Here is a 26,369-nt window from a genome sequence, read left to right on the forward strand (position 1 = left end):
CTTATGAAATAATTTTTAATATTAAAATGAACATTATTATGAATATTAAATAAAGGAATAGTGAATGAGCATTAAAATGGCTTTAGTATTCTAACACTAAAAACACATGGGTGCGTTTTAGATAAGAAAACGGAGCTTATTCAGTCACTCTGCACACAGACTAGACTCCATGCCTGAAGTCATTCCACTTGACTCCATGACTGAGCCACCTACACGCTCTGTCCTGAGGACACGTATGTACTCGCTTCCCCCTAAATGAAAGCTGGCAGCTTCCAGTCTCCACACTGCGCCCACACTGCTCTGCCCTCTCCGACTCCGAGTCCACAGTCGTCAGGTTGCCCACAGCGCCCGTGTCAGCAGACGTGGGAGAGGCCCGCAGCGGCGGCAATGAACAGGGCTTGCCACGCAGGGGAGAGGCGCGCTGAACTCACAGACAGAAGATTCCGGGACATGTGAGGTGTCTGCGGGCATCTGGGGGGCTCAGGGCCGAGGGAAGGGGCACACACCTGTGCCCCAGCTGTGTGGAGACGTTGTACAATGATTTCACTGGAGGAGGAAATGCCTGAGCTGACCCTTGAAGACAAGGAGACGCTTGAAAGAAAGAAAGTGGGAACTGGACAGGGCAGAGAGTCAGGAAGAGTTTGGGGCCACAGAAGCATGGTAGATACAACAGTTCTGGAACGGGCAGGGGCTGTTCATCAAGGACTGCCTATCAGTTAAGAAAGGAGCTTTATTCTTGACGTCCTGGCACCCACTGGTCAATTTTAAAACAGGAGAATAACATGTTCAGACATATACATGGAAGGCAGACCTGAGACCCACAAGCCTGGGGAAACGGCGGTCACCAGGGGAAAAAGGCAGTCAGACCGACAGCGTCCAATGACGGTGAACTCTGGGACATCCCCGCAGAAGGTCCCTGCCGGCCAGGCAGGAGGCTGTGGTGCCCAGAGGGGCCCGTGCGGCGTCCACCGCGGATGCCAGCGGGCGCTTCTGTCCAGCCGCCCATGGCCTGCACACGGCCCGGCTCCATCACTGGAGGGCAGACCCGGGGCCACTGAGACAGGGTGGCTCAGCCCCGCTGAGAACGGGAGCCTCTCTTCTCTCCTGGTGCGCTGAGACTTCCTCCTTCATTCCTGACGCGATCTCCTGCCTACACCGTCCAGCGGGGAGGGAGCTTCCCTGCACCCTCCTCACGGATGAATGTGCGGGCCCGGGTGACGGACAGACACCTGCCCGGCCCCCTGTACCAGGACAGATACCGACAAGGGTGAACGGCAGACACCAGCCGGCCCCCCGTTCTGCGACGGATACCCGACCTGTACCACGAATAATACTGTGTGTGGGGGGTTGGACTGAGGTCAGCTGTCAAGGCCACTGGCTCAGTCTCTCTGTGCATCAGCGCTGCTGTGGTCACATGGGGTCCTCTTCCCCGTGTCCCCCCACCCCCCGTTGTCCAGACTGTCCACTAAGGAAGTGCGGCAGCCCACTAAAAGTCAGCCTTGGGGTGAATACGACTGATACACACACACGCACACGCACAGACCTGGCTTGGAGAAGGCCTGTGGGCAGCTCCCCTATCCGTCAGAGTGAACGCTTTCTCTCCAGCCACGTGGCCGGAGGGCACCGTCGCAGGACCGCTGAGGTCTGCACGGTGATGGGGAAGAAGAAGAAGCCTGTGCGGCGCTCCGAGAGGCCGCGGGGAGAGCCGCTCCTTATAGGGGTCACTGGGAGACAGAGCTCCCAGAGCGGTCCGTGTCTGCTAAGGAAGCACCGTCTGATGCTTCAGTGACAGGACGGTGGCATTTTTACCATTACCAGAGGATGTCACCTTTACTGTTTAGCCTGGAAAGCCTCCTGACCACACTCACACTTGGCGGGACTTGGTGACTGGAGGCGGGGAGGGCGACCCTGCCAGGGTCACTGCGCCGCGATGGGTGAGCAAGGCACCACTGCAGGAGCTGCGGAAGAAGCACACCGGCCGGCCGCGCGGACGCCAAGTCCAGCGTCTGGAGGCAGAACCTCAGTGCCCCCGGGTGGACGCGCCAAGAGGCAAGCCTGGGAGGGCGGTGGGGCCGCAGGAGGTGGGCAGAGGGCAGGGGTCCTGCCTCCCTCTCGTGCTGCTGGGGAGGGGCTGGTGCCCTTCTCACGGTACCCCGGGCCTAAATCCTGTGCTAGGAGGCACGTGTGCTGTTGGCAGGAATTCTCAGAGGCAGTTGGATGGATGTGAGAAGGAAAACTCAGGAGCATGTAAAATCAGCAGGGTAGACATCTCCAGAACACGAAGGAAAATCCTCCGAAATACTCCTGCCCATGGGGGTGGGGCCATGAGTCTATTCCCGGCCGTTTCCCCAGTCACAGCTGCACAAGAGGTGCTGGTCAGTCCAGAATATGCCTGAGCCTGTGGCCACGCCTGGTTCCTCTAGCCAGCGACCCCAGTCCTCTACTGAGGAGCGCACCTTCTCTAAAGACACGAGAGCAAATGCAGAAACATACCTAACCAGTGACCGAAATCCCTTCTCTAATACTTGGAATCTAATGCCCCCCAACAACTCTGTGGATGTCAACAGCTTGACTGAACCTAATTCACTGCCTTGAGTTTCAGTGACCATGTTCTGACCATTCTGGGAACACTGCATTATGTAATATGCAGTCCCCACATTGCTGAGGATTTGCTGAAAATGAGATAAACCGTTGACACCACCTTCACCTTCAACGGCAAAAAACAGAGGCAGTCTTCCTTGCCTGGGTCACACCCTCCCCATCCCGCCCCGCTGGTATCACTGCTATTACCACTCAGGTCAGGTTTCAGTCCATCGCAACCCTGGCCTTTTTAAAAGCTAATTCTATTATGTTTAGAAAAGGTTTTCTGAAGAAACTTTATGAAGGTTATCAAAATTCACTGGCAGATTTAAATAGCAGAGATGTCATCACAGCCGAATGCATGAACTCACTTAGGACTCAGGAAGCACACGGGGTTGAGGAGGCCTAAATATCTCTAAGCGAAAGCATGCTGACGTCATCTCTGGCATTTGCCTTTCTTCCTGTACAAGTAAATGGTCTCACAGGATGAGTAAGGGCAAAGAAGGTATAAACTGTCATAAAGTTTTATAATATCTGCCTACAGAAAGCTCATTTTAGTATGTGTGTGTTTTAATATATATATGTGCATACCTATAACACACATTTATTATACACACACATATATAGGTACACACATACCTATATTTTATGCATATATGCAAACACATACACACCCACACATATCCATACACATCTTTCATCTTGCTTAAATTTCCAGGTATATATGGATCTACCTACCTGTCCATCCAAACCATCCATCCATCCGTACATACATCACTTAACAAAATGAAGGACAGGGACCATCAGGAATGGTGACTCCCTGTTGCTTTCGGGGACAGAACCGGCCTGGGGACAGGTGGGACGTTCGGCCCCTGTCGGACGCGGCTCCGACCGGGCAGACCTCTCCCCTTCCCCGGCAGGGAGTCAGAGGAGCACCTGCATTCCAGCAGGCTCACGTTCACCTTGGCAGCCCCGAGGAAAAGGAGCGTGGACAGGCACAGTCTGCTGGGCTCAGGAAGATCCGGTGTGCAGTACCACCAGGCACGGGGGCAGGGGGACACTGAGGAGCCCCCTGGAGAAGCTGGCGGGAGGAAACCAGCCCTGGGTGGGCGGGGGCCTGGGCTACTCCAGGAAGGAAGGCTGCCCTGAGCGGTAAACACCCTTTGCTTCGCAGGTGACCACAGCGGTCGCTGCTGAGGTCCTGCTGGGGGTGCCTCACATTCTTACAAATTCAGAATCCTTCCGGTAACCAGACCCATAATCAGGGGACCTAATGAGGTATCTCTTCCTCCTTCAAGGTGCTAACACTGAGAGGAGGAAACGGGGTCCACTATTCTGAATCAAACACAGAGCATATTTTAAAAATTGTGATGGAAATCAAATCTATGAGGTAATAGCTACTTTAAGATGAGTTTGAGGAAAAGCTTTAAGTGAAGAAGCAAATGCATCTCACTGTGATGTGAGAACTGGCAGCGTCCAGAGCGGTCACTAAGAACATCGTAAAAGCAACAGAATTACAAACACACAAAAGGAAAAAAAGAACTTCAATGCACTTAAAATCTTACCTGCCTAACTTTAGAGATTTGTTGGTCAGCACATTCTAGTTGTAGAATATGACAATCCACATAGATTAAATGAACTATGTGAAATAGTTCATTTGCCTCAGGGTATAAGGTACTTAAAAACCGAATGTGGTTACAAAATATATATATATAAATCTTCAAAAAAGAGCCTTTTTTCAAAAAAAAAAAAAACCCAACACGATTATCTGAGAACAACTCTAAGGAACGGTTCTACAGTAAAACGTGGCTGCTGTTTTTAAAGAGGGCCCCAACTACCGAAGCCAGGAGTCTCTCAGAAGGCGACGGGCCTGGCGGCTCACCTGCAGGATGGACACGGTCTGCGAGAAGTGGTGCTGCTCCATGGTGGACGTGGAGTAGAGCGCGGCCAGCGGGTGGTCGAACTTCTGCAGGTAGCTGTTGCTGAATCCCCGGTGGTCCAGGTCGTGGCACAGACACGCGATGAGCAGCCCTTTGCGCTTAAGAGACAACACAGCACAGACGTTCAAAACAAAGAAACGGGGCTCTCACGCTGACTTCTGTCACGGATGCAGCCCCCGTCCTCAGGAACAGCAGCAATGCCGGATAATCCAGCCTCCTTTTTAACCACGTTGCTTTCTGTGGCTGACTCTGACAACCAGATTACTATTGAGGTTTCCTGCTGAGCTCTGGGAAAAAGTGTTTAAGTGGGGGCAAATTAAAGCAAGGGTTCCAAAGAAGGACAGATAAAGTGAATCTGCAAAAGGAGAAGGCAGTTTCCATTCTTCTTTCAAAAATCTGTTGGACACTAAATTCTAGCGATGGTATGGTTATCGTGAATGAGGACTGTAACAAGGAAATCATAAAGCATGGGGCAGGCAGCTCCTTTTCTCTGCAGGGTCACGAGTCCTGGAGCAGGAGGAGAGAAGGGGGTTGAGTTGGGGCCTTCACAGCGGCCGCTGGGGCCGATGCAGAGAGGACAGCGTGGCCACTGGGAAGGTCTGCCTGGGAGTGGCACAGCTGGGGTGAAGGCACTCCGGTCCCCGAGCTCGAGGCTGGGTGGCCAAGGAAGGGCTAGACAGCAGGGCATGAACGGACAGGGGTGCCCGCGTCCTCTCTGAGTGTGTCACCAGCTCCACGTCTGTAAATCAGTGGAGCCTCACAGTGCCCCTGTCTTCTTGTGAGGGAAAAGGTCAGATCAGCGTTTATGTTTTAACTGCATTTCATGTTCTGGGCTCTTGGGGGACAGGATAAGTGTCCACTATCTAGGGCGTGAGGGCAACGACAGCAGCTGGCCTCATCTACGCCCTTTTCGGGGGACAGGATAAGTGTCCACTATCTAGGGCGTGAGGGCAACGACAGCAGCTGGCCTCATCTGCGCCCTTCAGTACAGTTCGGCTTTACCAGGGAAGAGAGACCACAAAAACCAGTGCTTCGTTGAGGGACGTTTTGGCGACACTGGAATGTCCGTTTCTATATTTCTTATACAAAACAATAGGAAAAAATGCTTGGATACTGCCATTTAAAACTCTGCTGCTCATGAATCTACTGAACCAAAGTTTGTCCTGGAATAACACGGCACCTAATTATATCGTGAATGGGCTGCAGACACAGAGTGTTCAAACCCACTCAGCCACCTGAAAACGGGGCAAGGAAGGGCGCGCGCACCTCGAGGTCGGTGAAGAGCCCGCGGCTGCTCTGCAGGATGGCGTACATGCAGTGGGCCACCGTCACCGCGTGCTTCCAGTTGTGATAAGGAACCCGGCGGTAGTTCTTCTTCACAGACATGATGAAACGGCACAGCTTCTCCAGCTCGAAGCTGTGCGGAAGAGACACCGTCACGACAGGAACTGGTAAAGAAACAACGGGCTCCAGGAGGCAGCTCTGGTCTAGACACGTGGGTCAGTGCCCACACACACCTGCCCCGGGGAGACTTCTGGGGTGCCGAGTGAGCCTCGTTCACCAGCTCCCTGGCATTCCTCCAGCCAGCAAGGAAGGAGGACTCTTTACCGGCTTCCTCTCAGACACTGTAACAGGCCCACCAGCGAGCAGACCCCAGAATCTGCTTGCCTTCCCTACCATCGACTCCCATCACCGCTTCCTGAACAGTCAACCATCTCCTGCAGCCCACAGGGTCAACAGACAGCAACATACCATCACCCTGCTCAAGAGTGTTCTGAGAGTTTCTTCTAAAAAAAGCGCATTCACGTTCACAAACTGCAAACGTGCACACCATAAGAATTTTCTAGATGAGAGGCTATCCTTTGAAAAGGACTCCAAATTACTGTGGTACACTCAAATTATCAACTGGCAGTGGCAGATGGTCACACTCAAATACTTAACAGTACATGAAAGACTATGACGCATGCTCTTATTCTACAGTGTGGTAATAGATTTTGTATTTTTTTAAAATAGACTTCTTTAGAGCCCCACTAACTCTCTCAATGGATATGAGGCAACTTAAGACAAAAGCGTATCAATATGAAACAGGGCTCTGGAAATACCAGAGATGAGAGTTCAGAAAACCTCTAAATATTAATACGCATAACCTTTATGTTTCTCTACTGAAAATTTCCGAATAGTACCTGAAGTATAAGGTGTGTCATTACAAGAGTTTCATCTGGTCAAACTCTCAACTGCTATCTAAGAAATAAGTTAGGTATCTTGCGCTCATTCTTTTGAAACAGTGATTTATAAAAGCCGCTGATGGGAATAAGAGAAAACAGAATTCAGTGGGACAGGAGTGACAATTTAGCTCTAGAGAAGCCAAGAGCCTCGATAAGCCACTTAATGACTAGTGGAAAAAAGAAAGAAACATTTCTTGCATTTTAACTATGTGTTTAAGCTACATTAAAAACAAACGAACGAACAAAAGGGCTCGCAGTTCCTCAGGGACAGGCCACAGAAGAAGGGGGACGTGGGAGGAACGCGCAAGGTAACGCCGCCGAGCAAAGGACACCACTGAGTCAGGAGGCCTGGCTCCTCCACTCCTGCTCTAACCGGCACGTTAAAGTCAAAGGTGAAAGGCGACGCTGAACGTGTGCGCTTGTTCCAAGACACCCGCAGGATCAGTATGCGATTATTTATCCCAGCTACACCTACATTCTCAGCATCACCTGGTCAGACGTGGTTATGAACCAAGGGAATCTAAGAAGGCTGCACGCTGTCTAATAATCTTAGCCTTTTTTAAAAATTCAAGTGCTTAGAGAAAACAATTTGTGGCATGTTTTAATTATTAACCGAGAATACGGTGAGGCATCAAGGTGGTCCTGCATACCAGGCTGTCCCACAGGATCGGTGGATCATGTACACGAAAATTCCAGGCCACATGTTTTCAAAGGGGCCAACGTCAAAGTGGAACCTGGAATAAACAGAAAGCACAACTCAGGAGGAAACGCAGCGAGCTGGGATAAACGTGCAAATAAAGCAAGTAAATTTTATGTCTATGAAGAAACTAAAAGAATACTGGGAGTTCGGCCCCCTGCCTTCTCCCCTCCTCAGTCACATCTCTGTTGTAATCAAATGCTTCCAGGAGGACATTCCACCCACCCCCTCAGGAACTTAGTCCAAGATTTAAGCCACTGCTTAAGTCTCTGTTACAAAGGAATACTGTGGTCATTATCATCAGAGCAATGATAAAGGACAACATAATGATGCTCTTAATACCACACACTCATCAGGACACACACAACACGTACATGACACGGGCCCTACACAATCCATAGAAAAAGGGGGATCTCATTTGAAATTCTTTTAGTGCTGAAAATCCGTCTATTTCCCATTTTTATCCAGAGAAAACTTTTATAAATATTAGCATTCAAAGCTATTACCTATTTTCATATGCTAATTTAGTTGTGGATATTTAACCCCAATAAGCAGAATGCTCAAGTATTAGACCATTTTCCTTTAGGTGCAACACTTCTGACACCAAATGTGTGAGTTTTCCACGCCAAGCAGTTCTCCAGTTCTCTGCAGACACCCACTGATTTCCTAGGATTCAACCCCATTCTCACACTACCTGGAGTTGAGGCAGACCTCACAGCTCAAGGGCTGGGGCCCACAGACTGCTCTACTTTATACGCCAATCACAAGTCAAGGCCACCCGCCCTTCTAATCCGTCAGCCATTCCCACAAGCCCCTCCTCGGGGGAGATAATGCGCTAGAAGAGCTCCAGAACTCAGAGGAACACTTCAGCTAGACGTCTGGCTTATTATTGGGACACAACTTGAGAGCGGCCAAGAGGAAGAGGTGCCCAGGGCCAGGCAGTGGGGCGGGCCGTGCAGCGCCGGCCTCTCTCTGGGGGCACCCCCTTTCCAGCACCTGACGTGCTCCACAGTCTGGAAACTCTCAGAACCCCTCAGTTAGGGTTTTCTGGAGCTTCCAGCACACAGGGTACAGGTGATGAAATCCTTGCTCACTGGTAGCCCCCACCCCCACCCCGTCTCTCTCCCTGGAAAGGAGTCCAAGGGCAGGCCCTCATCCGCCCAGAGTCTTTCATTAGCAAAAACTCTTGAGTGGTTGAAAGAGGCTTAATATGAATAACAAAAGATACCTCTCTCACCCAAATCACTCAGGAAATTTTAAGGGTCAAAGGAGCTCTGTGCCGGGAACTAGCTACACAGCCCACAGGCTTGTTTCTTATTGTATCAAAATATATGTGTGTATTACTTGTGCAGTCGTGTCCGACTCTGCAACCCGCGGACCGTAGCCCACCAGGCTCCTCCGTCCTGGGTATCACAACACATACCATATACACACACACACACACTATGTAACACATACACTGTCAACACATAAACTGAGGCATATTATTTGAGCAAAACCCACTTGAAAAGGGCAGCACCTACTTAGAGTGGTCAGAAGTCATGGGAACACCTCTATAGAGACCGTGCCAAGAAAATGAACCATCTGATTGGCTCCAGCTAAAGCCTAGCTGGCTGTTCAGAACTGTTGTCCTTAGCATTTCCGTCTGGTGACCCTGAGGCATTTACAGGCACAGATTCCCATTTGTTTACTAGGCCAGCAGGGCATTTAACGCACAGCAATCTAATGACCTCCTTATTTAAATAATTTAACAATACGGTTTTTCTTATTTTAAATAACTGTCAGCTCTGGATCACTTTTGAAGATTTTTCTATGTTGTTATTAACACACAGAGTTGGCTTACACTTTTGATGGGCAGTCTGACCACCAGTAACAAATGTATTAGCCTGGGATTAGAAGCGAAGTGTGGATGTTAAACTGTGTATTATAAAGTCTCAAATGTAACTGGCAAACTTAAAACTATATGGAAATGAAAGCTTTCAGTTATCTGAGATTAAATGCCATTTTGAATAGTAAATATTTCATAAAGTATGTAAACAAGGAAAGCTAACATTTAGGTTGGTTCATTTCAAAATGGCATTCAGACTAGTTTTTCTAAAGATAAAGAGATCCGGCCTTTCCTTCCTTGGAAGGGGAAACGGTCAGGTCAGAGACCGCACGTGGAACGCAGTATTTATGATTCTGCTTTTGGAAGCCACTTCACTCTGAGTTCAGTGGGCTGAGAACCGTGGCTGAGGACGCGGGCGGGGCAGGGCGCTCACAGCTCGATCTCTCTGCACAGGCGGCCGGGCAGGTTGAAGTGCATGAGGCCTTGCCACTCTTCCGCGGTGCAGATGCTGTGGTAGGACAGCTTCTCCATCGTGACCCTGTAGATGCACTCCGAGTGCCGGATCCTGTGGTACATCTGCGCCAACACAGAAAAGGTAAACTAGCGCGTGCGTGGTCGGCATTAAAGTGCAGAGGCTGCTTTAAAAACAAAGCCACAGCTGCAGCCGGCTTCACTATTACTCGTCCTTAACTACTGTTACTGCGTGTTACCATCCGTTAACTACCATCACCATCAGTTCAGTTCCGTTCAGTCGCTCAGTCGTGTCCGACTCTTGGCGACCCCGTGGACTGGAGCACGCCAGGCCTCCCTGTCCATCACCAACTCCTGGAGCTTGCTCAAACTCACGTCCATTGAGTCAATGATGCCATCCAACCATCTCATCCTCTGTTGTCCCCTTCTCCTCCAGCCTTCAATCTTTCCCGATTTTTCTCACCATCACTATATATTTTCATATTTACTGAAAAAAACCCCACATGTGACTCTGAAGACACAAATGGCTTTTTAAGAAATTATATATCCATTTTAAAAGACTTCTTAAATTTTGTAACAAGTATTTTTTTTTTTTTGTCAGACGGCCAGCCATTCTATCTAGGTGGAGAGATTACCTGGTATGTTATTCTTGGACTCCCAGCCTTGCTGGGAAATAAACATCTGATGTTCATAAGCCACCTAGTCCATGGTATTTTGTTATAGCAGCACAAATAGACTAAGATGCAAAACAACTAAATTGAGACATCAGTTGACTTTTTTTCTGTGTCTCCTTTTAAAAATATTTAGCTTAACTCTTGGTGATCTCAGAGTCCTCTAGTCCAGGGAGTTTGAAAATTTGTTGATTGTAAAGTTCTTTATTGGCAAAATAAGTTTATAGATGCACGTGTAATAAATGTATGCCCCGTGAGAAATTACACACTGTGCTAATATATTGTTTGTATTATAAATTAAAATATAATAGAAAATTTAAAAGATAAAAAGTACATGTTTTAAAAATATTGACTTAGCATGACTCTTGGTCACACTAAACAATGATATATTTCGAAATGAAGCACTATATGTTATCTGTTGTCAAGTTTTTTTCTTTATTACTTGGTGAGATGGTGGTGTTTGATTTAACACTTGAAAACAGTGGTACTAGTGGAGAAAAATATGCCAAAAGTGCGTGAGTGTGTGCTAAGTGGTTTCAGTCGTATCCGACTCTGTGACACTCTTTGGACCACAGCTCTCCAGGCTCCTCTGTTCATGCTACTCTCCAGCCAAGAACACTGGAGTGGGTGGCCATGCCCTGCTATAGGGGATCGTCCCTACCCAGGAATCGAACCCGCTTCCCTTCCATTTCCTGCCTTGGCAGGCAGGCAGGTTCTTTACCAGTAGCACCACCTACTGGAGAAAAATATGCCAAAAAGTTCAGTTCAGTCGCTCAGTCCTGTCCGACTCTTTGTGACCCCACAGCAGCACGCCAGGCTTCCCCATCCATCACCAACTCCCAGAGCTTGTTCAAGCTCGTGTCCATCGAGCCGGTGAGGCCAAACAGTATGTGAGTCAAACAGAACAAAGGCAGGACTGCCTGTTCTTATCACACTCACAGTTCTGCTCTCTAAGCACTAATGTCTTTGACTGCAATTCAGATAAATTTCTATTTTCCCTGAGGTAAATCAATTACTTTTGCAAACAATCAGCTGCATCTTTATATACTGTCAATCATGTTCAAAACCAGTGACAATCAGTGAAATTCGTCACACAGCAGATATTAATAAGTTGAAAGCTGTGTGATAAAACAGATTTTTTAAAAAATTCAACTTTTGAAGACAGAGAGGGAAACAGAAATAAAAAACAGATGGAACAAACAAAACAAATAACAAGATTATGGATGTACACCTAAACATAAGACATGCCTGGTCTAAAGAGCCTCATTAAAAGAAAAGGTTATCTGAGCAGGAAGCAAAACCCCAACTCACACTGTCTACAAGAAAGAATCCTACTTTAAATATAACAAAGACTCAGACAGGGTCTTCCCTTGTGGCTCAGCTGGTAAAGAATCCACCTGCAATGCAGAAGACCTGGATTCCATCCCTGGGCTGGGAAGATCCCTAGAGAAGGAAAAGGCTACCCACTGCAGTATTCTGGTCTAGAGAATTCCATGGACTGCATAGTTCATGGGGTTGCAAAGAGTCGGACACAACTGAGCAAATTTCACACTTGACAGGGTAAAAGTAAAAGGCTGGGGATTCGTCAAACTCAGCAGTGGCCACAGGACTGGAGAAGGTCAGTTTTCATCCCAACTCCAAAAAGACAATGCTAAAGCACGTTCAAATTACCGTATAATTGCACTAATTCCACATGCTAGCAAGATTATGCTTAAAATTCTTCAAACTAGACTTCAGCATTACGTGAACTGAGAACTTCCAGATGTTCAGTCTAGATTTATAAAATGCAGAGGAACCAGAGATCAAATTGCCAACATCCACTGGATCATAGAAAAAGGAAGAGAATTCCAGAAAAACATGTACTTCTGGTTCATTCAGTTCAGTTCAGTTCAGTCACTCAGTCGTGTCCGACTCTTTGCGACCCCATGAACTGTAGTACGCTACGACCTCCCTGTCCATCATCAACTCCCAGAGACTACTCAAGTTCATGTCCATCGAGTCAGTGATGCCATCCGACCATCTCATCCTCTGTCATCCCCTTCTCCTCTGCCTGCAATCTTTCCCAGCATCAGGGTCTTTTCAAATGAGTCAGTTCTTCACATCAGGTGGCCACAGTATTGGAGTTTCAGCTTCAGCATCAGTCCTTCCAATGAACACCCGGGACTAATCTCCTTTAGGATGGACTGGTTGGATCTCCTTGCAGTCCAAGGGATTCTCAAGAGTCTTCTCCAACACCACAGTTCAAAAGCATCAAGTCTTCGGTGCTCAGCTTTCTTTATAGTCCAACTCTCACATCCATACATGACCACTGGGAAAACCATAGCCTTGACTAGATGGACCTTTGTTGGCAAAGTAATGTCTCTGCTTTCTAATACGCTGTCTAGGATGGTCATAGCTTTTCTTCCAAGGAGTAAGCGTCTTTTAATTTCATGGCTGCAATCACCATCTGCAGTGATTTTGGAGCCCAGAAAAATAAAGTCAGCCACTGTTTCCACTGTTTTCCCATCTATTTCCCATGAAGTGATGAGACTGGATGCCATGATCTTAGTTTTCTGAATGTTGAGCTTTAAGCCAACTTCTTCACTCTCCTTCTTCACTTTCATCAAGAGGCTCTTTAGTTCTTCACTTTCTTCCATAAGGGTGGTGTCATCTGCATATCTGAGGTTATTGATATTTCTCCCAGTCATCTTGATTCCAGCTTGTGCTTCATCCAGCCCAGCGTTTTTCATGATGTACTCTGCATATAAGTTAAATAAGCAGGGTGACAATTTACCACCTCAATGTACTCCTTCGCTATTTAGAACCAGTCTGCTGTTCCATGTCCAGTTCTAACTGTTGCTTCCTGACCTGCACACAGGTTTCTCAAGAGGCAGGTCAGGTGGTCAGTTATTCCCATCTCTTTCAGAATTTTCCACAGTTTATTGTGATCCACATAGTCAAAGTCTTTGGTATAGTCAATAAAGCAGAAATAGATGTTTTTCTGGAACTCTCTTGCTTTTTCAAAGATCCAGTGGATGCTGGCAATTTGATCTCTGGTTCCTTCCTCTGCCTTTTCTAAAATCAGCTTGAACATCTGGAAGTTCTTGATTCAAGTACTGTTGAAGCCAGGCTTGGAGAATTTTAAGCATTACTTGACTAGCGTGTGCAATGAGTGCAATTGTGTATTAGTCTGAGCATTCTTTGGCATTGCCTTTCTTTGGGATTGGAATGAAAACTGCCCTTTTCCAGTCCTGTGGCCACTGCTGAATTTTCCAAATTTGCTGGCATATTGAGTGCAGCACTTTCACAGCATCATCTTTCAGGATTTGAAATAGCTCAACTGGAATTCCATCACCTCCACTAGCTTTGTTCGTAGTGATGCTTCCTAAGGCCCACTTGACTTCACATTCTGGTTCACTAACTACCCTAAATACTTTAACTGTGTAGATCACAACAACTGGAAAATTCTTAAAGAGACGAGAATACCAGGTCACCTTACCTGTCTCCTGAAAATCCTGTATTCAGGACAAGAAGCAACAGTTAGAACTGGACGGAACTATGGACTGGTTCCAAATTGGGAAAGGAGTACATCAAGGCCGTATATTGTCACCTTGTTTATTTAACTTATATGCAGAGTACATCATGCAAAATGCTCAGCTGGATGAATCACAAGCTGGAATCAAGACTACAGAGAGAAATATCAACAACCTCATATATACAGATAACACCACTTTAACGGCAGAAAGTGAAGAGGAACTAAAGAGCCTCTTGATGAAGGCAAAAGAGGAGAGTGAAAAAGCTGGGTTACAACTCAGCATTCAAAAAACAAAGATCATGGCATCTGGTCACATCACTTCATGGCAAATGGATGGGGAAAAAGTGGAAACAGTGACAGACTTTATTTTTCTTGGGCTCCAAAAGTCACTGTGGACAGTGACTGCGGCCATGAAATTAAAAGACGATTGCTCCTTAGAAGAAAAGCCATGACAAACCTAGGCAGCATATTAAAAAGCAGAGACATTACTCTGCTGACAAAGGCCTGTATAGTCAAAGCTATGGTTTTCCCAGGAGTCATGTATGGATGTGAGAGTTGGACCACAAAATGGCTGAACACAGAAGGACTGACGCTTTCGAAATGTGCTAGAGAAAACTTTTGAGAGTCCTTTGGACAGCAACGACATCAAACCAGTCAATCCTAAAGTAAATCGACCCTGAATATTCATTGAAAGGACTGAGGCTTAAGCTGAAGCTTCAATATTTTGGCCACCTGATGCGAAGAGCTGACTCACTGGAAAAGACCCTCATGCTTGGAAAGATTGAGGGCAAGAGGAGGATGAGATGGTTGGATGGCATCACTGACTCAATGGACATGAGTCTGGGCAAATTCTGGGAGATAGTAAAGGACAGGGAAGCCTGGCGTGCTGCAGTCCGTGGGATCGCAAAGAGCTGGACACGACTTAGGGACTCAACAACAAGAACAACAGGTTGGAAAAGGTGTTTAACATTTACCACCAGTCTAGAGAAAACGGGAACAGCTGAAAATTCCAGATACTTAACAAAGTAGATTTCAGAGTAAAGATTATTACCGAGGAGATCATTTCAGTGATAAAGGGGTCAGGCCATGAGGAGAATGAATACATAGGGTCAGCAGGTTTTCAGCAAAAGTACAAGGCAAGACCTCAGGGAAAGAAGAGTCTGCACCACTCAGGGGGCTGACCAACCGGGCACCTGGATGCAGACAAACAAGTAAGTGCTGATCCTCATCTTATACCACATGCAACAGCTTACTCAAGTCAGCCACAGACTTAGATGTGAAACCCGTAGAACTTCTACAAGACAACACAGGAGAAAATCATTGTCATCTTTGGTTAGACAAATCTTTCTTTGATACAATGCAGACAGCATGATCACAAAAAGAAAAAAATCATGCTAGACTTCTTCGAAATTAAGAACGCTCTTAAGAAGAAAATGTTAAGAGAATGAGGAGCCAAACACTGGGAGCAAATATTTGCAAATAATCTGGCAGATGACTTACATCTAGAATATATAAAAGGACTATCAAAACTCAGTAACAAAACCCAGAAATTACAAACAACAGGCGAATGATTGGAGCAGACACTTCACCAAAGAAGACCCAGAGATGCAAATGTGGAGAGACTGGAACGCTGCCAGTGATGCTGGGGATACTGGACGTCGGTCAGCCTGGCGGTTTCTTAAACGTCGCCCCGCCACAAAAGCCCACCAGTCTAGGCATCACTCAGGAGGAATGGAAGCACACGCCCACACACGGACTTGGGCGGCTTTATTTGTAACAGCCAAAAGCGAAATAACTCAAATTTCCATCAACAGGTGACTAAACAAACACCTCATAATATATCTGTACAGCAGAATACTCAGTAATAAAGAGTGAATTATTTACACACGCAGTGTCATGGATGAGTCTAAAAAATAATTGTGCTAAGGGAAAGAAGTCAGACAGCAAGGAACACAGATTTTATGATTCCAGTCATATAAACTGGAAAATTCAAAGTAAGTCATGGAAAGTACAAGAGTGGTTGCCTGAAACGGGGGATGAAGATGGGGAGGACTGTGTGGGAACGGGTCACAGAGACTCGTGGGGATGATGGACACACCAGTCAGCAGGGGTGTGTGTGTACACTTGTCAGACTGCACACTCTAAACACATGTAGTTCATTGTATATTTATAAGCCTCAGTAAACTTCTTTTTAAAAAATGCTTGCTCCTAGTCTTTGTAAAGGTACGTGGGAATTTGTGTATTTGACACATAAATTTCAGCAAAAAGTCACATGATGATGATGGAAAATAACTGTTTTCAAAGTACTCTCTTCATGGTATGAATTTATCTGGAAAAGCAATTATCTTCTTATTCCGTGTTAATGTTTCTTGCAATTTGAAAGTTCAGATTAAATGTTTATTTCTTTGAATACGTCTTGTAAGTAACAAAACACTGTCATTTGTCATCAGAAAAACATCAGCAATTTGGAATTTCTTTTTGTGAAAGAAATATGTGTAAATAAACAATGAATTCAACAACTATTCCAAGTGCTTTGCCGCAAGTAGCAAAGCCTTTGTAGCACAAGGGAAATGAGTGGACATTGCAAAGCTGTCGTCTAACATGGTTGAGGAAAAGCTGGGTCAGGCTTAGAAGTGCAGGCTGGACACCCCTGTCCGCTCTTCTTCCCTGTAGAATAGAAGGCCCCTGTCACAGGAGACCGCACCTGGACATGACACAGCCACCTGACGGACGAGCCGGGTGAAAGCTCCATCCGTGTACACACAATCGAGAAAATGGACTTTCCCTCACAGCATTCCTTAAAAGAAGTTCTCAGATGCGCCCCCCAACCCTCAATGGACCGTCACATCCCTCCCACTCGAGACGGTACCGCAGGTTCCGGCAGGAGGGCGAACAATCAACGGGGTTTACTTGGCAGTCACTGTGAGTCAGTACCGCCTGCTCTTCAGGGCCGTTCTGGGGGAGGTGCTAGTAAAAGTAACCATATTAGGCAGCAGAACAGCACTGCCACTACAGTCGTTACCACCAGTGAGTGCCTGCTCGGCGGCAGGCAGCCTTTCAGGGCCCCGTATACACCACTTTTGCAATCCTCACAAAATACTCATTTTCAGCATTTTACAAGCTTATGACCTCCGCTGAGAATAAACTACATTTTTATTTATCACTATGTATAATTTTAATAAGTTTATATTGTTCGTAAACATATAAACTGTTAATTTTAATTTTTTTAAAATTTTGTACTCAATGTAAGGCAGTAACACGAACTTTAACTTTACAGCAAAAAAAGAATTAGTTTCGGCAAATTTTATAGCTACTTGAGTCCCCGTTTTCTAAATGACCTTCAATATGAATAGTCGAAAATAACATATTACTAATAAATGATTCTGCTCTCTTCTCCCCACTGCGGACTGTTAATGAAGATGGACCACCACGCTGTGTGCTGACTTTCTACAGACTATTTGTCTGTGACAGTGAGGAGTTAAGCTGGGCTCACTGTCCAGCCCAAGGGACAGCTAGCAGAGGGGGCCGCCGTCCATTTGGATGGGGGATTAATCTCAGACACGAGGCTATGGGACAGGCACAAAGGCAGCAGGACGGCGGCCTGGAAACAGGAGCGTAACCTAGCTCGCGCCCACCACGTGGCGAGAACACAACCGCGCAATCTTACGAAGCAGCACCCCTACCTACTGGCTTTTTGCACAGACATGGGGGCGTGCGGAGGATGCGCTGACGTTACTCACATTCACAGGAGGCCTGGACTCACTTAAAGGTACACCAGCTAAGAACCAGGCTGCAGCTCACCTTTCTGGGTCGGCCCTCCTCTCCTGCGCTGAGTGGCTGTGCATCTTCAGGCAAAAGTTACTCGAGTGCTCTGCACCCAGGTCTCCCAGGTGCAGACAGTGGACACGCAGCACCCGAGTCGGGAAGGACACGCCGTGTCCGTGGGGTCTCACACGTAAGGAAGAGCACAAACTCGGGCAAGTGGCCGGCAATGACCACCTCCTCCAGCACCGCGGCCACGCCGCTGGGCTCCTGAGGGCTCAGTCTGCTGAAGAACTCTTGAGTGTCAGGGCTGTGACGGTGCGTGACGCTGCGTCCCACCTGCTGAGGATGTACCCTGGCTCCCAGGTCTGCACTCAGGATGCTCCTCGGGCGTGCGCCTGTCTGAGTGGGAGTCTGCACTCCACACAAACTGGGAAGTGCTACATGTAAAGCCCCTTCTTGGTTAGAGAGCTGGCTTTACCAGCTCGCCACTGGCTGCAGGCAATCCATAGATGCAAGGGGCTCAACCCCTGCTGAAACAAACTGGGTGCTCCTTCCCCTTCACTCAAGTCACATGCCCAACCTAACTGCCGGAATATCTGCTAAAATGCAGATTTTCAATGTGATGTCAATAGCATTAAATGATGTCAGTAATGAAGTCAGTGTGGCCCCCTAAATAAACCTAAAACGAAAAACACGGTCCACACAGGTATGGACAGGAAGCCTTGTGCTCTGTATGCAGTAGCATGAAATAGGGCTACAGCGGCGAGGGCAATGCCAGGCCCAGTGGAGGCTGTGCCCCGTGCCCTGTGTGGGACCAAAGGCCCGCCTGTGGCTGCAGGGAGGAGTTCCTGGGCTGAGGACCCTGCAGAGAGACAAGGTTACCTGGGTCTCCCCCAGGGGAAGCAATTCCAGACGGATCTGAGTAAGTAAGTAAAAATCAAGTAAGTAAAGGAATGGAGGAATGAGGAAATCCAGGAAAGAAGAGACCAACACGAGGAAAAATCAACAGATTGACGTCCCTGCTAAGAACTGAGCTGATAAAAAAGAATTGAGCGACTAAAAATACACCGTCAAAAAAATACAGCATCTGATGTGTGGCTTCCTCTGCCTGCACGTCTATTCCAGTTTATGGAGACCACGGTACCAAGATGCAGAGAAATGACTTTTTTTCCTTGACTAGCTCTGAGACGTAAGTGTTTACAAAGCTGTCTTTCTCGCGGGCGGGTGAAGGGCAGTGCGCCGAGGACTCCAGGGCAGCATCCAAAGCTGGCCGGCCACACACGTGCTGCGGGACCTTCCCTGGGTTACTTCATCCATGTATCTGTCTCTCTCACATCAAGTGGAGCTAATCACAGCCTCCCTCGGGATAGCTGTGGGACTAACGAAGGAACCGGGATCCAGGTCTTGGTCTTTACTCTAGAGGTCTATGATCTGACATCCTCCCCTGAAGAAGGCTGACAGGAAACTCTCTTGCAAAGAAACCAATCACTGGCTTACAGACACTGACACACAGTGGGAGCTCTCTGCATTTTCTTTTTTTTTTTTTGAGGAGGATGCTTGCCTCAACAAAGCCAGTGTTACTGTAAAGAAAGGCAGTACGTTGGTCTTCCCTCTGCATTGAACAGAAACAACTCCAATACCAGCTGCTCCCCAGACGGGAAGGCGTGTGGAGAGGGCAGGGCGGGGGTGGGGGCGCCCCTGAGCTGCGGAGTCAGAGGCTATCATGCTTTCTGAGTTTGGAGGCACTGTCAGAAACAATGCAGTTTTTATAAGCTCTCATGGGGAGAAGATATACTGCAGTTTAAAAAGTGGCGATTAACTCCACAGAGAGCTGACGCTGCGCCACCTGGGCTTCAACACGCACCTTCAGGTTACAACCAGGCCTGGGTCTGCTCGATTGAGGAGAGGTTTAGAGCCCGCCACCAGCGCTGACACTCTATGAAACTGTGGCACATACCCTATCTGTCATGGCAGGAGAGCAGAAACAGTTCCGGTGAGTTTCAGTGTTTATAAAAAGTGACAAGTCAGTTTCACTATAAACAACTCCACTAGCTTTGCCCCAACACAAAAACAGAACGCCTGTCAACTTACTCATGACTTTTCAGAAGGAGTGTTATTTTTCTTGTTTCAGCTTTAGTATTCGGGTTGGCGTAATCGTTTGACCGTGGTTGAGTCCAGGTTTCTAATGCAACAATCACTGTTCAGGAGAGCTTTGAGCGCCCTGGGCGAGCTCTGCAACAGCACTGCTGAGCCGGCCTCACAGTGCCTACCCTGGGATGGACACAGTAAGTCCTCCAGGGCTGCACAGAAACACGGACAGATTTTAAGAAGATCAAGTTCCACCGCCTTCATTTTTACATGGACTCTACCTAAAAATGCTCTTTTCCCACCACTCATTTCAAATCACCCCTTTCTCAAGTTTCATTAGTACGAAAATCTCTTAAATCAAATACTGGTGTTAATAAGGTCTAAAAGTGGTTTCTAAAGCTTTCATAAGGTACTTGAACGTGGACCTACATAAATTTTCAGCTGACAGATCATTAAAAACAATTTTTGATGATAGGGTTGCCATATTCTTTGGCATCTTGGCTCATGTGGAGTTCAGATTCAGAGCAATTGCTATAATAAAGCTCTTCCTGTTCCACTCATTGACTCAAGATGAAAGCAACTCTCACGGCTTCCCAAAAAGTAAAGGTGATGAGCAGAAATAAACTTGATGCTGAAATAGGGGAGCCACATTCCCAGACAGCAGTATCCCGAAGACGGAGGTGAAATAGCTGGAAGGAATTCTCTGGAGTTAGGAGGAAGTTCTGATATGCAGAGAGAGACAGAGAGAGAGAAAGCAAAGAATATTCAGGCTTATGTGTAAACTCTTCTGAAATAGTGACAACAGGGGGAAAGGACGTTTCAGTGGAGAAACCAGGCAGACGCCTCCTTCCCAGAGCCTGCCCACAGCTGGCACCGTGAACACACAGCCTGCTGAGATCTTCCTGCCGAAATGATAACCTCGAGAGAGCCATGAGGAAATACCAGACGAAACCAAAATAGAAACACCCTACAAAATAACCCGTCCGTACACTTCAAAAGGGCTTCCCTGATAGCTCAGTTGGTAAAGAATCTGCCTGAGGTGCAGGAGACCCTGGTTCGATTCCTGGGTTGGGAAGATCCACTGGAAAAGGGATAGGCTACCCACTCCAGTATTCTTAGGCTTCCCTTGTGGCTCAGCTGGTAAAGAATCCGCTAGAAATATGGGAGACCTGGATTCAACCCCTAGGTTAAGAAGATCACCTGGAGAAGGGAAAAGCCACCCACTCCAGTATTCTGGCCTGGAGAATTCCATGGACTGTATAGTCCGTGGGGTTGCAAAGAGTCGGACATGACTAAGCGACTTTCACTTTCACTACACACTTCAAAATGCCTAAGACAAAGAAGACAGAATAAGGAATGATTCTAGGTTGAATGCTAAAAAAAAAGTTAATCACTCAGTTGTGTCCAACTCTTTGCGATACCATGGACTGTAGTCTGCCTGGCTCCTCTGTCCATGGAATTCTCCAGGCAAGATGTTGGAGTGAGTGGCCATTTCTTTCTCCAGGGGATCTTCCCTACCCAGGGCTCCAACCTGGGTCTCCTGAATTGCAAGCAGATCCTTTACCAACTGAGCCACTTGGGGAAGCCCCAAGGAAGGAGACTATAGAGGTCTACAGACTTCAGTAGGGCGGGCCCTAATCCAATGAGCTATGCCCTTATAAGAAGAGGCGATTAGAACACAGACGATTACAGAGAAAAGACCACTGGAGACACACGAAGGCAGGAGGCCACAGGCCTAGAAGAAACCAAACTGCCAGTAGTCAGATCTTTAAATTCCAGCTGTCAAAACCACAGAAACATAACCTTCTGTTGTTTAAGTCACCCAGTCTGTGGTATCTGTCACAAACTGACTCACTGGAAAAGACCCTGACGCTGGGAAAGATTGAGGGCAGGAGGAGAAGGGGACGACAGAGGATGAGGTGGTTGGATGGCGTCACGGACTCGATGGGCGTGTGTTTGGGTAAACTCTGGGAGTTGGTGATGGACAAGGAGGCCTGGCGCGCTGCAGTCCAAGGGGTCACAAAGAGTCGGACACGAATGAGCGACTGAACTGAACTGAATAGTGTGTGCTCAGTTGCTCAGTCAAGTCTGACTCTGCAACCCCATGGACGATAGCCCTCCCGGCTCCTCTGTCCATGCAAATTTTCAGGCAAGAATACTGGAGCAGGTTGCTACTTCCTAGTCCAGAGGATCTTCCCCACCCAGCAATCAAACCCTTGTCTCTTGCATCTCCTGCATGGGCAGGCGGGTTCTTTACTCCTGTGCCATCTGGGAGGTCCATGACAGAACATCACAGGTCAAAATCAATTTTTAACACTCCTTACACACGTTTGTTTTAGACTATTATAATTTTTTAAAAAACACTTTAAAGTATAACATATATTAGAATAAACTTTTGTGGGGTAACAGAAACACAAGTCCAAAGAGAGAAAAGAATGATACTAAGTTTTTCAGTGGTAAGAGCTTCTTATTCTATTTTTAAGTGGACTGTGCTAAGTTGCTTCAGCTGTGTACAACTCTTTGCAATCCCATGAACTGTCACCTCCCAGGCTCTTCTGTCTATGGGATTCTCCAGGCAAGAATTCTGGAGTGGGTTGCCATGCCCTCTTCCAGGGAAGTGGACTATTAATAGATGTCAAATTATTCTAATACCTGGATTCCATTGAATATATTTAAAAATTATAAAAGTCAATATTTAGCATATAGTGGAAATTATATTTCCTGCAACTTTTAAACTAAACAGATGCATTCTGTCCATATGTTTACTGATGAGGAGATATGCTGGTATAAAAAAGGTCTGAAGTCAGAAGTGTTTGACAGCTGCGCTGGCTTGTCTCCGACGGGCCAGGCGACAGTACAGCCCCCATGAGACCGCATGGGGCCGCAGGAAGAACGAGGTGCACTGCGCACAGTCACCCCTCATCGCCAGACTATTATCGTTTTGCCATTTTGTTCCGAGTCTTCTCTGCTATTTTCATTACTCACATGGCTGCTCCTATGATTTCCAAAAAGACAAATTTCTCTAAATTACTAAGGTGAGAATTCCCATGCATGTTGATTTGGCTTTACAAAAGGTTAATAAAATCTTCTCCAAGTTCAGAATTCCAGTCATGTCACTGAAGGATTACTAGAGTTCCGTTCCGTTCAGTTCAGTTCAGTCACTCAGTCGTGTCTGACTCTTCTCGACCCCATGAATCGCAGCACGCCAGGCCTCTTTGTCCATCACCAACTCCCGGAGTTCACCCAGACTCACATCCATCGAGTCAGTGATGCCATCCAGCCATCTCATCCTCTGTCGTCCCCTTCTCCTCCTGCCCCCAATCCCTCCCAGCATCATAGTCTTTTCCAATGAGTCAACTCTTCGCATGAGGTGACCAAAGTACTGGAGTTTCAGCTTTAGCATCATTCCTTCCAAAGAAATCCCAGGGCTTACTAAAGTTCATAGAATACTAAATGTTTAACTCATTTAAAATGTAAAAGAAAGATGATACGTTCAGCTCTTTTAAAGCGAGACTTCATAAAATAAATGGAGCCTGATCTTACTGTTCAGTACACAGAGCTGAGCTGTTGTGAAGATTAAATGAATACACGGCATCGGGGGGCTCCTTGATAAAGAATCTGCCTGCCAGTGCAGGAGACGCAGGTTCAAATCCTGGGTGGAGAAGATCCCCGGGAGGAGGGCATGGCAACTCACTCCAGTATTCTTGCCTGGAGAATCCCATGGACAGAGGAGCTGGCGGGCTGCAGTCCGTGAGGTCTCAAAGAGTCAGACACAACTGAGCAACTTAGGACGCCTGCACACAGCACCAGACAAATATGTGGAGTGGCTGCCTCCCTTTTCCTCGCAGAGGAAACTGTTCTGCTTGGTGTTAAGACTCGAGTTATTACTCTCTCTCTCTTTTTTTTTTTTTGCACAAGAGTCTCAAGCGTGGTACGAATGGCAACCTCTAAGGGTTTGGATAACCTCCTCTACGTCGGTAGATTACACCCAAAACTACATCGGTAGTTATCAGGAAAGGGAAACCGCATACATTCACCTCATTTTTCTTTTTATCAAATTCACACCTTGAAATAAATGAAAAAATCAGTTTTCTTTTCTTTGTTTCCTTCCAAGGAATTTTAAGGTATTTCCTAAGATATGCATAACCAGGAATCACTCTTTTGGGTTTATAAAGGAAATGGGGGGGAACACTTTCCAAGTTTATAAAATTTAACACCAAGTAGTAAAAACGTCATGACTTACGTTGGCACAGTGTAAGGCTAAAGCACAGAAGACAGCAAACATCTTGAAGTTGTTCTCGTCCGTCTTGGAGAAGGCGCTGCCGCTGAGCTTGTTGACCATCTGCACCACGCCGATGACGCTGCCGCGGCTGACGATCGGCATGCACAGGATGTTTCGGGTCGTGTAGCCCGTGTACAAGTCCACCTCTCTGCACCCGCGGCGGGGGCCAGACGGCAGCACAAGAGACAGCACAGGCAGGAGAGAGCAAACCACGAACCATCACACACTCGGCCCAGTTCCGCTTCTCCCACAGTTAACCGCAACGGAACTGCTAGCTTCTAAACTCAAAGACAGCGGGGACACATGCAAGTGGTTTTTAATAAAACCTTTTTGAAAATATTCTAACCCAGTTCTGCTTTCAAGAGAGTTTTTCAGAACCATCTCCAGGAGGTGTTCAGCTTCTCATTTGGTTCTAATGAGAAGCATCCCGTATCACAAACTACATCCCACATCCCACATCATAAAGTACATGCAAACTGTGGAATTGGAGGAAAAGTCTAATACATTTGGTAAAAATGATCTGTTTGTTTGCACTTGGCCGGGTTTATGAGAGCCGTAAATTTCCTGAACAAACTTAAATGGGACTCCTCACTGTAACAATTTAGAGCAGGGGTCAGCCATCCACAGACTGTGTACACACCGGTGCCCTCCAGTTTTGTAAACAGTGTAAATGGGACACAACCACACCATTCCTTGACGGAGTCCCACTGCCCCACAACAGAGCTGTGACGCAGATGCTGTGGCCGACAAAGCCAAAAATACCTATTGTCTGATTCTTCAAAGAAGAGATTTGCTGACTCCTGATTTAGGGGAAATAGTTTCAAAACGGTTTTTGAAAATAGGAGTCATTCCATAGGAGCAATTTTACAACTACAGGCAATGAGTTAGACGGTAGCCTTCTCTGATGGGTCTCTCTCACCTGCTGCCGCTGCTGCTAAGTCGCTTCAGTCGTGTCTGACTTTGTGCGACCCCAGAGACAGCAGCCCACCAGGCTCCCCCGTCCCTGGGATTCTCCAGGCAAGAACACTGCAGTGGGTTGCCATTTCCTTCTCCAATGCATGAAAGTGAAAAGGGAAAGTGAAGTCGCTCAGTCGGGCCCAACTGTTAGCGACCCCATGGACTGCAGCCCACCAGGCTCCTCCGTCCATGGGATTTGCCAGGCAAGAGTACTGGAGTGGGGTGCCATCGCCTTCTCCTCTCTCTCACCTACAGCGACGGTTTTGAGATTCACCCATGTTGCACTATCAGCAGCTCAGCCCTTTTGTTTGCTGAGTGTATTCTATGGTGTGGATATGTGTGTGTGTGTGTGTGTGTGTGTGTGTGTGTTCAGTTGTTCAGTCATGTCTGACTCTTTGTGACCTCATGGATTGTAACCCTCCAGGCTCCTCTGTCGGTGGGATTTCCCAGGCAAGAATACTGGAGTGGACACCCATTCACTTCTCCAGGGAATCTTTCCGACCCAAGGATCTAACGTGTGACTCCTGTGCCGGCAGGCGGGTTCTCACCACTAAGCTGCTGCAGAAGCTCAGAGTATGGACACATCACACGTTCTTGACCCCTTCACCAGTTGATGGACATTATTTGTTAACTGCCAGTTTGGGGCAATTATGAATAATGCTGCCCTCAAGATTTGTTTACAAGTCTTTGTGTGGACAGGTGCTATTTTTCTTGGAGTGTTACCCAGAAGTGGAGCTGAACGAGGGCTGTGTGTGCTGAACTTTATAAGACACTATGAATCTACTCTCCAAGGTGGTTGCGCAAACATACACTCCCACTTGCAAGGTATGAGCATCCACGTTTCTCCATATTCTTGCCAACGCTTGCTAGCATCACTTTTTAAAAATTTTAACCATTCAAGCTTGTATGTAACAGGATTTCATAGTCAACTAAATTTACATTTCCCTTAGATCAAATATCTTTCATCTGTTTAATGGCCATTCATCGATCTTATTTTGTGAAGCATCTGTTAAAATCTTGTGTCCTACTTATTAAATTGGGTTATCTTGGAAGTTTTTTTAATATATATGCTAGATACAAATATTTTGCCAGATATATATTTTGCAAATTGTTCTCACAATCTGTTGCTTGCTTTTTCATGTTATTTAAAAAGCTTTTATATAAGGATATATAAATATTTTCAATATTTAAGTACTAAAATGACAAGTTGGCTTTTTTAAGACAAAAATTGAGATTTTCAGCACACTCAATTCATTGAAAAAATATGTTACCAGGATGCAGGTCTGTTTATATAAAAGTTATGCAAATATGACATTAATCAAACACCTGAAAAACTTCCCACTGCTTATGC

The 26,369-nt window shown here is 46.8% G+C and overlaps 1 protein-coding gene across 5 annotated transcripts in view; it reads right to left on the reverse strand.

Moving 5' to 3' along the window:
• The window catches only part of PDE10A (phosphodiesterase 10A), a 573,119-nt gene that overhangs the window by 26,369 nt on the left and 520,381 nt on the right, over positions 1-26,369 (reverse strand). For all 5 annotated transcript variants that reach the window (XM_086318697.1, XM_086318695.1, XM_086318696.1 and 2 more), the window contains 5 exons: positions 24,023-24,209; positions 9,704-9,846; positions 7,396-7,479; positions 5,787-5,937; positions 4,463-4,618 (listed from right to left, as the gene is read on the reverse strand). In XM_086318697.1, the coding sequence (XP_086174823.1) occupies positions 4,463-4,618; positions 5,787-5,937; positions 7,396-7,479; positions 9,704-9,846; positions 24,023-24,209 (721 nt within the window). The remainder of the gene's footprint in view (positions 1-4,462; positions 4,619-5,786; positions 5,938-7,395; positions 7,480-9,703; positions 9,847-24,022; positions 24,210-26,369) is intronic.

This window comes from Bos grunniens, chromosome 9 (genome assembly GCF_055505025.1).
Source record: "Bos grunniens cultivar Pamir isolate PY7600 chromosome 9, Bosgru_T2T1.0, whole genome shotgun sequence".
Classification (NCBI taxonomy): domain Eukaryota; kingdom Metazoa; phylum Chordata; class Mammalia; order Artiodactyla; family Bovidae; genus Bos; species Bos grunniens.